Source organism: Lampetra fluviatilis, chromosome 21 (assembly GCF_964198595.1).
Source record: "Lampetra fluviatilis chromosome 21, kcLamFluv1.1, whole genome shotgun sequence".
NCBI classification, from domain to species: Eukaryota; Metazoa; Chordata; class Hyperoartia; order Petromyzontiformes; family Petromyzontidae; genus Lampetra; species Lampetra fluviatilis.
In genome coordinates, this window is record NC_136295.1 from 2292809 (window position 1) to 2310638 (window position 17830).

General features: G+C 45.2%; 1 protein-coding gene across 1 annotated transcript in view; it reads right to left on the reverse strand.

Moving 5' to 3' along the window:
• The window catches only part of NEB (nebulin), a 210937-nt gene extending 201083 nt beyond the window's left edge, over positions 1 to 9854 (reverse strand). The window contains exons 1-4 of the mRNA XM_078865795.1: positions 9815 to 9854; positions 8951 to 9028; positions 8050 to 8253; positions 329 to 457 (exon numbers count right to left, since the gene is read on the reverse strand). Of these exons, the coding sequence (XP_078721921.1) occupies positions 329 to 457; positions 8050 to 8217 (297 nt within the window). The 5' untranslated portion in view covers positions 8218 to 8253; positions 8951 to 9028; positions 9815 to 9854. The remainder of the gene's footprint in view (positions 1 to 328; positions 458 to 8049; positions 8254 to 8950; positions 9029 to 9814) is intronic.
• Positions 9855 to 17830: the final 7976 nt, after the last annotated feature.

Sequence of the window (17830 nt, forward strand, 5' to 3'; positions counted from 1 at the left end):
AGAAGGCTTCAGGAAAGAGTTGGTGGAGTTGTCTTCTTCCTCCACGTGCAGACTACAGTGGTTTACTACGCGGTCCACAGTTTGTTTCTGCATGGCCACAATCGCAACGACTGCGGCTTGCATTTTTCACTTTCTATTCATAAAGGGGACGTGCGCATCGACCCGTTGTTGTTCCGATGTGGTTGATGGTTCCATCGGTGTCTCCGAGGATTGTCGAAGCGTGGGGCGTCTAATTAAATTTGCGGAATCCCGCCAGTGTCCCCTTGCTTCAACGTATACACCTGTCACCGTGGCCATCAGCCGTGGTTACGTGGGCACGCGGTGTTACCTCGCTGAAGAGGTCCAGCATCTTCTTGCTGTGAGCCAGGTAGGGCGTCATGAACTTGCTGGTGTCCACCTTGTGCTTCTTCCTCACCTTACGGTGGACTAGACCGGAGGGGTGAAGCTGAGGTATGCTCTGCAGAGACGACAACAACAACACACGCACGCACAGGACGGTTCAGTGTTAGCAATCACCGCATACAGTGCTCGTGTAGTTATTTAAGTTGTAATATATTTGACGGTAATTCAAATAAGGAAAGCTTTCGATGTGTGAAGACTCATTTTCGGGAAGTGCTCAGATCCATTTGGTGGCCCTGAGCCAGTGGTGACGAGATGTTCACTACCTCGCCTGCTATACAGGAGGTCGTGGAGTTGATGCCGACCCTGGCGCCTGCTGTATATTTGGAGTTTGCATGTCTCTCTCGCAGTGGTGGCGTGGATTTTTTTTCCAGGTCCTCCGGTTTTTCCCTTCACATTATAATCAGCAACGCGTTTAGAGTATTTGGCTGCGAGACATTTCCACGCGATAAGCCACTTCGTTGAGTTACCCTTTGTGATAGTCAGGTCGCTTATGAAAAATAACTATATAGCTCAGTGGGCCTTACCTTGTAAAAATAAATAATAAATGTCGTTTATGTAGGTTAGCGTAAATTCAACATTCTTGTGGCAGGAGACAGTCTCTTCATAGGGAAACTATCGTTGATAATACAGATAGTTTTTGGGGGCTAGATCGCATATCTAACCCGATTTGACAAAAAAAACCTGTATTATGGATGATATTGGTCGCGAAAGCCTACGCGTTTAACAAACTACCGTTTTCTTCACAACAGTGGTCATCAGTTTCTCAATTGACATGGAACGAAGAGTCATCGAGTCAACGGCAAGCAGGATTGTTCTTCAGGACCTGCAGGATCTGAGTTGTGCGATGTACTTCTACGTGACTTACCTTGATAATGTACAGGCGATTAATTGTTCCATGTCAACGTGTAACAATAACGATTATAATAATGTGTTGTGAATATTATAGCACTATACACCGGGACATCTCAGAGCGCTTTAAGGAGCATTTCGTCTCAACTCATTTTGAAAGTAATAAAGGTTATTTTAATTTTTTGACAATTTTGGCAAATTGGCTGAATGAAGCCGGTTGTAATCACCAGGGAAACATCGTAATCAAATTGCCAATGTAGTGGGTTTACTCTTCTACACACCGGTGTTCTGTAGTTGCAACTAATTGGCACGTTTTGTTTACGTGACAAACCTAATTCAAAGGCTGTGCTGGGTGGTTGTGGGTTGCTGATAGGAAAAAAAAGCAGCAAAATAAATATAATAAAATATTCCCTCCGCATTTCCCTACAGCTCCTATCCTCCAGCTCTGCGTCAGTCCCGTCCACTTTGTTCAAGCCCCCGCGGTGTGCCGCGGATTTTGGGAGCAGACCGCCAATAGTCTGTGAATTTCAGGGATTTGCGAATTATTGGATTGCGGATGATTGGAATTCTGCTGTTGATTATCCAACAGGTGATTGAGTCAATCGTTGAAAGGCTGGGTGAATGTGTGTGTCAACACGTCTGCCTGCCACACTGGAGGTCGATGGCCGCTCACGGCCAACAAACAGTGACGTTAACTGAACCGGTTTTGGGTCTCCCCTACGCCGACTCAGCCTCAAATGAGTACCTTGCACAGTGTGTAAACATCGCCACTCGAGAGACAAAGACGGCCGGGTGTGGAGCTGGCCACCCACCCCGCCGTGTGACGCTCCGGCCTTCATAGGTGCTCGCTAACAACACTTGCCCCTATAGTCTATTAACACCACACGGGGGATATGTGTATTTGCCTTGTCTGCCGCACGATCTCGAGATCAGTCAACAGGTGTATCGAGAGGGAACGAGAATACTGAATGTACAGGTGCTCAGGCCAGCCAGCTGGTGCACATGCCAGCGAGCAAGGCGTGCAAGTCAAGTGGTGCGTCGGTCAGTATTGCTGAAAATAGCTTTGACAAAATCACCGCGGCCAGCGGGGGTCCATATCAGTAGAGCACATTCCGTCTCCATTAACCCGCCAGCCCCATGGTTGCACGCTTGGTACAACGGTTTAATAATATATCCCATTCAACAATATTTGGCACAGACGTAAAGGACTGTATACAATAGTGCAGCGAAGGACAATACCAGCGCAATGTGCTTCTCCGCTGTTAAATCACTATATTGCACTCGATATTTCACACAATGGGAAGATGATATTCTGGTATAAATACGTGAATTCTCTACTCAAAAAGTGAGGTTACCTCTGATGTAGTAAACGTTATGGTTTACTTTAGCCTTACGAGGGGATTATAAAGCAGTCATCTGACTCACAACTTCTGACCCATCCATCCTGGACATCTGTAAAAAAGAGCTTCATAGCTCATCGGATTTCTCCTGCAGTCTAAATACAGATTCTGATGATACTGAACTTCACCCTCAGTGAATAAGTTTCAGGCCATGCAGTGGACACAGCTGTGAGGTGTGTTGCTCCATCCCCAGAGTACTGGGTGAGATTGGTGTGTACCTGCAGTTCACAGTAGTAACGTGTGGTGGCATTCACGTGCTTGCTGTAATACCAACATATACATAATTTGACCTGCTGATTAAATCAGTTTCATTTATTGCCATTGGGATGTCTTAGATTGCAATGACGATCTGTAAAACTTGACAGCAAAAAATTTAAAACTTATGCGATTGAGTAAAATGTACTTCCAATTTTCAGATAAATAATAATAAACTTGATGTGACTGCATTCTTCGGTTAGATGAGCACGTGACCTTTCTTAAAAACAATGCGCTTACTTGAAAGCATTAATGCATTTTCTCTGACCATCCTTTCTGTCTGTAACATTGGGTCGTGGCAACTCTCACAAAGAGAGTCCAACGTCAATGCCATTCGAGGCGTAGGGTAGACAAAACCGAACAAATTGATTAAAAGGTTCACCAACTCCTGTCAATAGAATAAAACGAGAATCGGTAACACTTCTTGGCCAATGTGATGACATCACACGCCATGCACGCAGCCATGACGTAATCAAAAACCGGAGGACCCTGAGAAAAATCCACTCGACCGCAGGGAGAATATGCAAACTCCAAATATACAGCAGGCGTCAGGGTCAAGATGGAACCCACGACCTCCTGTTTACCAGGCGAGGTAGTTAACATCTCGCCACTACGGCGCCCCACCCACGTGATATCACTGGTTAGCTTAAACAGCTTTCATGTTGCCATTAAGTTAGCGGGAGGGCCACGATAACTCGAGTCAAGACGTTCCACCAATATGAATAAAATGTCAGGATAAAGTGGCGTTGCTAATTATTACCAAGAAGTATACCCTTGGTTCCAATTCTTCGAATCGTTTTGCATTAAATTTCGATGTAAAGCTTTGGTGACTGCAGGGATTCATATTCTTGGTTCTTTGGGTATTGTTTTATTTTTTATTATTTCCCTTCTACGTGACTTTACCAAAAGAACCAAAAATACGTTTTGCATTAGTTTATACTCGCAGAAATAAGTCTATAACGTCAGTGTTAAAATAAATGGAGAGTTCCTCATCTCTCTCTCCTAACTTTGCAGGATGTACTACATCAATCTGTAAGCGGCATATTTCTCTGATCCGCAATCTTCCTACCCCTCCTGTTGCGGAGACTATTCTGTTCTTCTGTGACTTCTTTGTTTTGCCGGATGTAACTCTCCTGCATTACCTCCCCACCATAAAACAACAGTCTCATTTGCCACTGCCAGACTTGTCACGCTCCCTCAAACAAGATCACATCTCACCAAATATGAAAAATCCCGTCATGGCTCCCAGATCCATTTTACTAGCAGTAGCATTCGCCACAATATTGCTCGTACTGCTTTTTAAGTCTTAAACAGGCTGACCTTTCTCATATTATACTGTTGGGGACATTGCTCTCGCTACCAATGCCTATAGGCAAATGTTCAAGGTCACCCTTGTAATTCCTGGACAAACCGCGCTTCAGGTGGTCTCCCCTCATAGTCAAGGCCTCAGCCACGCCACAACTCCCACAGGCATGGGTAGGCAAACCCGCAAAGAGTCACTCACTTCGTCGTTGCACAGCTGCTGAGGGTGATGCCCCCCCCCCCCCCACAGTGTAATGCTACCCTGTGGGGTCTACCTCTACTCATGGTTGGCCACGTACGGTGCAAAAGAAGTTCAACATACACTACAGACAAATGCTGGCATAACCTGAACCCTGCCAGGGGCACTGAAGTGTTATCTGAAGAGGACCTGGGAGGTCAGGAGGTCGGCACAACCCTTCTGCCTGTACGGCTCCAGGTGCCGAGGGGGGAAGACAACTTTCAACTAAAAATCCCGGCCACCAACGTGGCTAAGAGCCTGCTCTGGATCTATCCGCACTCACTTGTAGTCTCATTATGAGCCGCAGCTCAAGATAATACTGCATGGGAGATACGGTATGTGTATGTATATAATTAATGACGATGACCTTCAGTGAATTTTGAGATCGCCATGACCAACACTTGATGCCACTATTACCTCATTGCTGTGGTAATGATTTCACTCAAGGTAATACGATTGTGGTAAATGTATTCTCGGCTGCGCGTTGTTTTTTTTACTTCCAGATCCAGCAGAGACCTCGTAATTAGCGGCACTCGCTGAGTTAATCACTGTAAAGCCCCTAGACAGAGTGAGCACATCGGCTTCCAGGGAATAAATATATTCAAACAATTGCCACTAGCAGTTAATTATGATCATTCCCTGTAGTCGTGCCATTAATTAGCCTACGTTTATTTTGCCACTTGCAAATCGTGTGAACAAAACGCAATCAACCGTCTGCGAGATCTTAACTGCGGAAAAAACCCGAGCAATTTCGCCCAATCTTAATGCACTCTCTCGGGCACACGACTGGGCTACAGGGAACTTTTCAAGTGGCAGCGGCGCGGCGTGATCTATCTCGAGCCTTCCGTAACATTCCCGGAATGCTGAGGCATGGCGTGACATCGGGCAAGCGCTCGGCTGGCTCCAAGTGCTGCCGATGTCAGCAGTCACGAACAACCTGGCCTGCTCCCAACATGTACAAGACAAGCGGCCACCCACTCCCGTACCCGTTTTCTTTACCTCCCACCCACCCCACCACCATTCCCCGTCTCCAACTCCTCCAACTTTAGTCGGTGAGACATTTATCTCAGGCCGCACACAGTCCTGACAACAAGGCGGGCATGGCCAGGGGGGGTTACAAGCAGCGCGGCCGCTCTGGTGATCGCGACATCCTCTCGCAGGACTCGATGGCCGAGTGCGCTGTTGAACAACACCAAGCCAAGTGTCAGCAAAGCCCCCAGCTCTTGCCCTGTTTCTAGGCCTCGCGGAGTGCGAGCTGTAAAGGGATAACATGAATCCGGCGACAGAATAAATGATAAGTTACGTGAATGTTTTAGGCCCATATACGTAAGCAATTGCGCGTGGCTTTGCCCGTAATTATGAGGAATAATGGAAGGGAAACCCACGTGTTTTTAACGATGCAATTGCTCGATTAAACGGGAATCGACCGATTTATTTTACGATGCAAAGCTTGATCCATGCTCGAACACATAGGCACATGTTTTCAAAATATCATAGCCATGTTTGATACATGCTTGGACGTATGTGTTCAGGTATTGATCAAGCATGAGTAAAGCTGGTGTTCGAGCATGCATCAATCATTGATCAAGCTGTGGTATTTTGAATACCTGTATGTATGTGTTCGAGCATTGGTCAAGCTGTGATATTTTTAATAAAAACATTTTTAAATCCTTGATATTAAGTTCACTTGCTTGCTTGCTTAGGACCGTGCAAATCTTTCGGTCGTTTTTTAAACCACTTCCCGTGATCCAATCGAGCTGACATTTTCCACACAGACTCGTTGTGCGTGACAATTAATGTTCGTGAAAAATAATTTCCAAAATTTTGCACTTTTTAGGACAAAAATATTATATTTAATTACCAATTGCTTAATGCTGCCATGCAATCATCTGACCCATAGGTGGCAGCCATCTCAAGCCAGAGGACGAGAGGACTCTAGCCGCCACGCATATAAAGGATTTATAGTGAAAAACTTTGTTTTTACGGGTTATACTTGTTTTATCGTTAAAGTGATTCTTGTCACCCGATTTCTGGATATAAAAACACAATTTGTGGATCGAAAAAGCCCTATATTAGGCCACAACCTTGAGGCTAAGTTTCCTCCCTCCTCATTAACATAATTGATAATTCATTCTGTCGCGGATTAATTTTATCCTGTAACAGCCGCGAGCTTCATGAATAATGTGGCTTCCAGCAAGTGCCGAGGGGTTTGTTTTGCATGCCAGTGGTCACGAGTCCTGCTGGAGGCACCCAGTTGACGCTCTCCGTGACCCCCAAAGTTTCCATTCGACCATGAATGTGACAATTGTATTGGCCAATAGCAATTCACATGAGTTCTAAAGAACATTACTCGAATGGCCGTACACTAACAAAGCCACGTCTGCCACGTGATGGTTAATGTGTGTAATTAAACAACGCACGGTTAACGGTTACAATGTTGTGGATGTCTGTAAAATATATATAAATACGGTACAATGTTGTAAACTATCATTCTAAATGCCGTTAAACGTCTTCAAATGTCCTTTGAAGAAACGCCCAGGAAAAATGATGTCTACTTTTCTCGAGTGCTTGCCTGCTGTGGGACATGTGTCCAAGGTGGCACTTTATGTAAACAAAAGAGAGTAGAAAAAAACAGTACAGTACATAATCACTACCAGCAGGAGCATCACCTTGATCATCATTTTAAGTGCCAGTCATTTTCATCGCCTTCCCAGTTATCAACCGAACCCACCATCCATCTGGACTCCGTAAAAATACACGGCCCTACTTTGTGGGAAGTAAGAATATGGTGACGGTTTTTTTTCTTCCAAGAATAGAATGCCTCCACTTTAGATATATTTGGAATTTTCACCATCGGCTCCGGGCCACCAATGTGAAAATCACCCCCAGTGCAGGGAGCAGATGCTTTGACTTTGATTTATTAGAGCTGAAGCATAGACGTATGTATAGGCATGTATGTTGAACTTCTTCCGCACCGTCCGTAGCCAACTGTGCCAATCGGATGGATGCACCTGGGCTATCAGTACAGAGGCAACTGATTCCGTAACGCATGTAGCGACATAAATAGTGGCGAGTCACGATAATCCTCCGTGTGCAGTTCATTTGAGTGGTGCATTGGTTGGTGTGCACTGCACTATCCACCCAGTGACCTGAATTGGATTCCTCGCCACGGCTAAAATCAGTGGTATGTGATATCTGAACGGGTCCTGCCCCCTCCAACCACCCCCCCCCCTCTTTGCCAACTCGCATGGTGAAGTATGGTCAAACAACCCCCTCGACGGCCATGGCGTGGGAAGGTCTTCATGGAGCAGAAGATTTGCTCAAAAGTTAAAGACGTAAATATATGTTCGTGTAATTGCAGACCTGCTACGTATTTAAACTTTGAATTTGGCGCGGTATAAATCGTGTTTTCAGCATTGACCTTGACTTTTTTTTTATATACGGTAGTTTTAAATGTTTAGATTTGTTTACGTGCAAGTCTGTGTCCATTAATAAATCTCTTCTTTTTGGCTAAACCTCATATATGTCATGAATGTTGTTCAAAATACAGCAGAGTAATAATGATATTTTTTTCTGCCAAATACAGGTTATACTGACACTCACCACTTTTCTCACTTGATGTGTCACCGGATCTTCAACAATCACCTCCACCACCTCTTCCACCACCTCTTCCTCTTCCTCCTCTTCCTCCTCCTCTTCTTCCTCTTCTACCTCCTCCTCGTACTCTTCATATTCCACCACCTCTTCGTACACCACCGTGGTGGACGTCATGGCCACACGGGCCCGAGGGCACGAACAATGCCCTGCCTCAAAGAGATGGCAAAGCGTGCACACCACCGCCGCAGCGCTGCGTGAGGTCTCGCTGCACCGATGCAAAGGCCGCTCACGGGGATTTGCCCCGTGTGACATTTACACACAACCGCGTCGAGTTCCGTCAACCGTTTTTCAAGCACGATATGCCTGAAATTTGCCATTAAATCCCATGTAATCAATGTAGAATTCACGTATACATTTCGACCAATTTTATCTCCAAGCAATAACCAATCACTCTCAAAGATATTGGAGGGCATCTGGGCGCACACTTTAGGGGCATTTACAAAACTGAATAAGTTGCCATTTTACAATGTCAAGGGCGTGCTTACGCGAAACATATAACGGAAAGTGCAAAACTGGCACCTCATATATCCAAACACAGTATTTTCAAACCCTCAAAATACTTTAACACAACCGAACGCGTGTAAGCTATTGCACGCACGCTATTGCACACAAATACCGCGTCAACATTGTACACCCACCTCACAAAGGCAGTGGATTTTAATGAGCACAGAGAGCGTGGAGATTTTAAGGAAAGACCGGCCGTTACGAACAGCTGCAATCGCCGGGAAATATTACAAGAGACACTCTTTGATTTTTAAAGAGAACATAAATAGAACACAACGGACAGCATGCGTCTGCGCTGCGAGGATATGGCTCTGGAAAGAATGGAGGGTGGAGAATACCTTACCCTAAAATAGGGCGCGATTGGCACCCTGCAACGGTCGCAACCGCCTCTCGTCCCCCTTCAGCCACCAAATATCCGCCGCTGTGGTTTTAATACAACAAAAATTGACCTTGAATAGGACAACGGCAACAGCAACACATCGTGTTTTTTTCTTTTCCTAACTGAAATGCGGTAGCTTTGACAAGGTTTTTTTTCTCTCTCTTTGCCTCCCACTAGCGCGAGAGGAGGAGGTGGTAAGAAGTAAATGGTCCCCCGGTCAACCCTGGGGGGAGAGAGTCGGGGTGGGTGGGTGGGGTGAGGGTGGGTGGGTGGGTGGGGTGAGGGACGTGCATTTTGTCCGAAGGGACGTCACCCCCTTCCCCTATGCGGGCATCGCAGCTGTCCCTGCTGACTCAAGCGCGTCTATTTTGTTTGACCCGAGCGGGGCGTCGCGTCCCCATTGGTGCACGCCGGCTGGGAGGGCCTCCCAAGGCCTTGCCGGGAGAGCGTGACGGCACCCCTGGCCCTCCGCGTATAAATAGATTGTGAAGTCTCACCAGATTTTTTTTTTCGCTCTCCCAAATTTATTTGAAGGATTAAAATTAGGCGTCGGTGAAGGCGCGACTCAGCGGTCCTACTTTTCTGTTACGGGAGAAACTCGTTCATCGAGGAACGTTGAACAATCTATATTATTTTGCATCGTCAAAGTATCAAGGAAAATCCGTGTTCTCTTCGCAGAGCATTGCCCGATAAAAAAAATTAAAAATTGTTTTTATCGGTTTTCAAAACGCAGCTGATAAAAAAGTACATTAATCAATTTACTCATTGACTACATCAATATCGCAACCACCGCGTGAGGAAGGAGGCATTTAAAGAAAACAGACTTACCTTTGTGCAGAACAAGAGCCGCCTGGTTTCCAAACTCCCGACAGAGACAACCCCGGAGACTGCGTCTACCACAGACCCATGTATCTCCGTCCGCAGGGAGGGGGGGGGGACACGCGTCCCAGCCACACGAATACCGCGCTCTCGTTACGCGGTCCTATTTATAAAAAACCACTCTGATTGGTCAGCAGCGAGCCCAAGGGAAAATGTTAAGTGGTGTAGAGGCGAGTGTTGGAAGATTAATCTAAATTGGGGACATGAGGCGGGTGGCTGGGTGGGCAGTTGGGTGGGTGGGTGGTGATGGTGGTGGGGGGGTGTTGGAGAAAGGACGACCGTGTACCCAGTTCTGAAAGCAGCCGTTAAGCCACCGGAGGAGGCTGGGATCGGAAAACACGAGGTTCCGACAAACCCCAACAGCACAGAGGGGCTTCCAAGCATCAACGCGAGTAGCCCTCTGTGCCCGTGAGCATTCTCGAATGAACACGGCTGCTGATGTTTGGGAGAGCGCCTCCGTCAACTGGGGGGTACCGTCACGGGACAAAGTTTAACGCGACGCCAAATTGTTCACTCAGCGCTCGCGTGAGACTTCTCTCCTGAGGTTGTCCGCTTTCTCAAAACACTCTCAGTGCTGAGAAGCGAGATGTTCGGCGGCGAGGAGAGCGTCTCGCTAACAAAACGTGCCGTGTTTGAGCGATGTGCGATGGGGGTTTTCTTTCCCCCAGTCAAAATAAAACTTCAACCACCGCAATTAAATGCACCCCAAGCTGACGACGACGACGACGAGGGATGTGGCACGAAACCTTCGTTTCCAATGAATCGCCCTCGCGGTGGCGCAAGGGCAATCAGAGTGTTTTCGAAGCTGAGCTATTTTTATAAGGGGGCTTGTGCGCAAGTGGAGAGCTGCGTGCTTGGAATTACATTGTGATAAAGGAAGTGGAAAACATGGATTAGAGAACATACACAAGTTGGATCCATCATATTGACCGTACCCGAAAAAAATGTGGAGGGTTGGCATGATAAGTGGTTTGAAGTCTGATGACTGGTACGTATGTATGTATATGTTAACCTCTTTCGCACCGTACGTCGCCAACCGTGCCAATCGTCTGGTGCTCGAGACCAATGACGGGGAGCGGAAGCCAAAGGAGGAAAAATGTGCCCAAGAGTAGCCTCACTGCGGAGATGAAGTGATGAGATCAGCTCGCTTGCAGCTGGTAGGTGGCCTGTTGTTTCGCAGGAACGCATGATGTAGTGATGGCTTGGGGAGACCTTCATCCAGCTGTGGATAGATCATGGCTGCTGCTGCTGATGATGATGCACGAGTCATTCATTGATGTTCAGGGCGAGATATGGAAATATTCCACATCTGTAACATTCCATCGAGAGCGCGTTTTGACTTCCTATTGTGCACTGCAGTTTAAGCAGAGTGAAGAGGGAGGTGAAGGATTCATTCCATCTTATGTTTTACTGAGGCTAGTGTTGTACATTTTATTTGCTTTATTAGATGCAAAAAATAAGTATGTTCTCCTGTAACGGTGGTAGTTGCATTCCTGAAGAATACTACGTTGTGGAAAAATCGCGTTATAATAAATTATATATAATAGAGGGTAAAGCGCAGTCCGCGATAACACGAGAGATGCGTACACACGCTGAAAAAAAACCGAGGTGCGTGGGTAGCATCTAGAAGCATCCAGCAGCATCCCAATGCCTTGTGCGATGCTACGCCGAAGCAGCCGTACAACCGCTTATTCCTACTCGCGCGACATAATTCTGTTCACTCAATCGCGTTATATCCAATTTGCATCCGTGTTATAAAAAATGTGTGTCCCTAATACATTTATCGCGTTCCATCCAATTCATGTTTTGAAAACACGCAGCGTTATCGGAAGACAGACTGTACTTTATAAAAATTAAATCCATAGAAAGAGATGGGGATTGCGGAAAACCTCAATTGTGATGGCAAAAGTTTAGAAATATTGCAGAAATAAACACATTTTAAAACTACTTTTTGTGGAGAGTTTGCTGCCCTTCTCCCGCACCTCCGATAAGCACGGTTGATGACAAAGGATGGAAAAAGAGTTCAACATACGTTGAGTGTTGCTTTGGTTTGCGATGCATCGATGAATGATAGTTTGATTAACGATCCGCCTCCCGTAGGGGTCCCATTGTTTCTATTAACAAAACATTTTCGATTAACGTTATGTGTGTGTGCGATATCACGCGGCCGCATATTTCGGCCAATCGGAGCGCTCCCTAAGTGGACTCGGCAGACCTCAGCCAATCAGCGACGCCCTTTTATGAGAGTCTTGAGAGCAACTGGCTGATCGCTTTTCAATGTTTGATGTGCGTTGCTTGTGGACAAATAGCACTTTTGCATACTAAGTGAGGTTTTTTACTTAAAGGTTAAAGACAGTAAAACCTCGTTATTTCGGTATTTGGTAATTCGTAAATGGGGATAATTCAGCACGGCTGCGCTTTCGGCATATATAGGGTATATTAGTAAGGTATATTAGTAATTCGCCATGAGCCGAATTACCTTACCGAATGGTCCAATTCTGGCATACACGTGGGGCGACGCCACGCACCACGACCAAAACAACGACTCAGTCTGGTGGTCGCGCGCGCGCGGTGAGCGTCAGTGCAGACCTGTCACTTTGGACTTTACCTTGTTTATGCACTCTGTGCAAGCCAACTCTCTCAGAAATGTCGTCTACACCCACATCAAGAGGTAATAGAATAGGACTGAAGTATAAATCTCTTAGTCTGCGAGATAAATCCGAAGTTTTGGATAGAATTGATGCAGATGTGCCAATGCGTATGGTGTGTGAAGAGTTTTACATAAAATCAAGCACCTTTGACGACATCATGAAAGGCCGGGAGAAGATAGAAAGCATGCCTTAACCTTGGATGATCCTAGCAGCTCCAAAAAGGTACATAAGAGGATCAAGGCTGCACAGTTTGCTGACTTGGATAGTGCAGTGTATAAGTGGTACAAACAGGAGCGTGCAGCTGGCGTCCAAGTCCGTGGTGTGGACATTCAACACGCTGCAGTACGCCTGGTGCAACATCTGCATATTCAAAGCTTCAATGCAAGTTCTGGCTGGCTGTTCAACTTTCGAAGTCGTCACTGCTTGGGAAACCCCAAAGTTGGTGGAGAGTCTGCAAGTGCTGATCAGGCCATTGTTGATCCCTTGAGGAAGCACCTGGTCGCGATAATTGAAGAATCTCAACTCTGCATGGCTCAGGTATACAACGCTGATGAAACAGGGCAGGAATCACTAGGGAATACTATTGTACATAATTCGGAATATTGGATAATTTGGCAAGGCCAGAGCCCATGTATGTCGAATTAACAGGGATTTACTGTAAGATCAATAACACGAAATTGTTGAAACGTGAACTATGTTTTTAGGTTGAGTGAAAAGGATGAACTTACGATCGTCTTGGAACAAATGAAGCCTTTAACATATATTCCCTATATTCGATTAACTATAATTTCAATTAACGATGGTATTCGTGGAACCAATTAACATCGTTAACCAAGGGACCACTGTGCATACATAGATCCTGACAGAAAGTGGCCTTTCGCAAACACAGTTCCACAGTGAATGTACATCGGTATCGCACTTGGTGAGAACAAAATATGTTCACCATCACATTAAATCCAGTGCACTTGTGGGAAACAGATACTGTAAATATGTCAATATAGTACAGCCCATGTCTAGGCTGCATTACTGCGAGGCCGTGAACTTCGGAGATGGAGCGATGAAATCAGCTCTTGTCCAGGTGGATTACTACATTGCAGGATCATGAGGGATGGCGATGGCTTCGGGGATGTCTTCATCCAGCAGTGGATTTGTCTTGGATGATAATTACCCATTTAAGACGCAAAGAAACATTCCAGAATGCAATATTTCTTGATTAGGCCACATTTGCTGTACAGTGTTGTGACATGTATTTTTTATTCTGTTGTCATAAAAAAAATACTTTTTAAAAACAATGAAGGTCATGTATTGGAAAAAAGATTTCAGAGTGTGAAGTTGGTACATTTTAAACATTGCAGAAGGCATCGTGGGACCTTTATGCGAGTTTATATAAGAATAGGTGTTACCCTTTTTGCCAATTAAACAAGTGTTTAAGATCACCATTGGTACCTCATTTGCCAGTAAAAAATATGATAATTGTTTTTTTACCCTTTTATGTGCCAACAAAACTGACACCTTTTTTACAAGGAGTCATGTTTGCATAGACCACAATACCTGCAGTCATAATGCAAACAAAAAACATAACTCTGATAATGTATGCACTGTCCTTGAAGTTGATTGGTCCACACCCGAGACAGCTTTCCTTAGAGCCTAGTCTCACATGGGTTGGACCAGATGACGCCAAAAGGCTCACAACTCAAAGACAATGCACCATCAGAGTATGAGAGCTCGGGGTAAGCATTTACACCATTGGTACCTCGGGTGTGGACCAATCAACTTCAAGGACAGTGCATACATTATCAGAGTTATGTTTTTTGTTTGCATTATGACTGCAGGTATTGTCGTCTATGCAAATATGACTCCTTGTACAAAAGGTGTCAGTTTTGTTGCCAGATAAAAGGGTAAAAAACCAATTATCAAGTGTTAAGATGCTTAAACACCAAATAGATTCCATTTTGCAAGGAATCAAGTCTGTATTAACCACACGTACTTATTATTTGTTTCTTTCGGTTAAGTCACGTCTAAAGATAAAATAATAAATTAAATTAAATAATAGAATACGACGTTTCGATTGCAACACAAACGTCGTATTCTATTATTTAATTTAATTTATTATTTTATCTTTAGACGTGACTTAACCGAAAGAAACAAATAATAATTCCTGCAGTCACGAAAGTTCTAAAATTAAGACCACACGTACTTGTGGTGAACATGCAAACAAACGTGCTCATAATATATGGGCATTGTCTTTGAAACTGATTGGCCTACACCAGAGATAGCCTTCTTTATGGTCTGACACTGGTGAGACTAGGCCATAACTAATATATTCAATTCAGTGTTAAAAGGAATCTAGTTGTGCCGTTGAATCAAAAAGTGACCGCAAATCGCGACAATGCATCGGACCACACTGAGGGGGGCCATTCTATATACTTTACTCTTTCTGGACAATTTATAAAAATCTGAACGTCATGAAAAAGGTTAATCGCCAATTGTAAATGCAGATGCCACATTCCTGTTATTTTCCCCTCAACTGTACAATGAGGGACTTTAATTATCCTATTAGCACTGACGTGACGAGATAAAACCAAAAATACATCCGCAACTCTTTCACCGCGTGACGGAAGAAGGCTCTGGCAAATGAAGTCACGGAATTACTTTCTCAAGACCCCTTACACACACCGAGTGGCACGCCTCGTTTAATTTTTTTTTAGTCCTCCAAAAAAATCACTCGCGGCATAAGCCATCGACGCAGAATCGTTTAGTCGTCGGCAGTCGGTTACGCCAAACGCATGCGCCAAACTAGGTTCGGCGTATTACTTTGACACGTGTTGGGAATATTCCCGTGGCAAAACAGGTTACGTGATGGAGAAGTGCGCGACATAGACATGGCAGATGATCGATGCAGATATGATGAGGCCAAAAAGGTCGCGCTCTGTCGGTCGTGTGCAGGTTCGGGGTTAGGGCCGACATTGTGCGTATGTATGTTGAACTTCTTTCGCACCGTACGTAGCCAACCGTGCTGATTGGGAGTGGTCTCCACGAGTCCGGTGGCCAAGGGGAAGAGAAGACCTCTCGTCAAGTAGATGGTGGGAGGCTGTCAGAGCAAGATTGTGGAGGTCGCGCGTCTACTCTGTAGCAGCTGCGGGTTCTGGCATAATGCAGAAAGCGTTGGAAGCGAGGAGTTATGGTGGCCAGTGCCGGGTAATTATCCTAGTAGCAGAAGTAGCTACATATGCTACGGGCCCCGCACTTTCAAGGGCCCCGCGCTAAATGATTTCAAGCTATCAATTCCGGTTCAGTGATTCTGCATTTGCTCTATTACTATAGTACTATACTGCCTTAGGTTAGCGATTTGTCGTATAGCAAATTAAAATACAATTACTTTACTATGCAAGCTAAACATTTGTGTTTTAACATTTATGTCTTTTTCTATTTAGGGCCCCTTTATAACATATGCTACAGGTCCCGCACTAGCTTAATCCGGCACTGGTGGTGGCATCAATGACTTTGGCCATGATGATATCTTGATCTCGAATTTTTCATTTATTGTGTTGTGTATAAGTGGACACTGGTGACGGGCCTGAGCCCATCGATTCACTGCCTCTGAAATGCCCGTTTTAATCACAGATAACTGCCCACATTTAAACCCAGTGCATGAGCATTGCTGGGTTGGTGCTCTGACATGGCTGAGCCTCATGGTCACATGAAGGACATATGTCCTTTGACATTGGTGACTTCCATTGTTGAGTCCATGCCGGCAATAATTTTGCTTCAAAAACACGTTGATGGCGATGACACAAATTCGCACGTGGTATCATTCCGTGTGCACTGAGCGCGTACGTTGCATGTGTCTCTGTCTGTGCAAAGGGGTGATGGAAGCGCTCAATATTCAAGCAATTTATTACGATTTGGGAATCAGATTCCAGACAAGTTAGAGAGTCAGAGGTCAAAGGCTATTGGCGCGCTGCTGACCATTGATCATGCCCCATATACTCCGTCACCCCTGTTTGTAGGTGCACGCAAACATGCGTGTGTGTGCGCGTGTGAATGCAACCTTGGCTCCAACACAGGTGTCTGGTTGCCGCTATGAACCGAGCACATAAAAGAGTGTGATCAAGGCCAACGGAATGTGTGAGCAAGTTCTATATACACGACAGCAGATGCAGTTGTGGGCGGGGGGGGGGTGTTGAACAGCCGGAGGAACAGTTTTAATATCAGAGTGCTTTGTTGAAGCCAATGAGCCTCAGTAACACATTCATGGCTACAATATATTTGAAAGCATGCCCCCCGGCCCCCGCAACGACAAATTATACACCTTAGGGTACATATACATGGAGACATTCTGCAAATATCTCTCTTTAGCGATTATATCAAATACATTATTTTTTTAACCCAAAAACCCTTAGGGGGACACCATTGGAAGTGGACAATGGTTTTTGTTTGCCCTACTTTAAAATGAACAACAATCATAGGCTGATGTTAAAGACGAAGGCCCTTTGAACGATGTTAATTAAAACAATAGTAGGTTCATAATAAAGCTTTGTGGGTTAGATCGCGTAAGTATAAATTTGTCGTAACCCTCCACCACCCGACACAGCCAGTAAGGTTTCGTCACTTCAGCCCACCGGTGTGTTGGAGAGTAAATCCACAATATTTGCAATGACTATGTGTTGTCAATCTGTGCGTAAAAGCGAATCATTTTGTTTCACAAAATTGCAAGATGCAATAGTTTAACTCCGATTATGCCCAATATTGCACGTGTTAAAGCGTGTTAAGCCACCCACAGCGCCACTTGTCCACATCATCAAAACATGTAAGGCTAGGTTCGTGCTTACCTCTCAATACAACACATTCGCATTCAAGATGAGGTGAATTAGTACTGCGCACGATTTTCCTCTAGGAATGCTTTCAAGGCTCAAATTGCTTAAGCCGATGATTCTTCGCAGTCCTAAAATCCCAAAAGTCCAGCGCACAATTGCCTTTGCACCTTCACGTGAACCCAGCGTAAGGCCAAGACGTACTGCCTGATCTGTGTTTCCTTGCTCCGATGCTATTTATGTTTTGTGCTCTCATTACGTATATTCATTTCACGTGGCATGTCCATGTCTATCCTTATTATAAAAGTTAATTCGCGCCTGAAGGTTGTTTCTCTTTATGTCTCGGGAAGGAGTAATTGGCAATACAATACAAGTTGTGAATCTGGAATGAGATCATGCAAGGGTTCATGGGGGTTTCAGCTGTTTTTGGAAGTGTGCCATGGGACTCATCCAAAATTAGGAACTCAAAGAGCACAATGGGTTTAGCAGCATGATTTTGG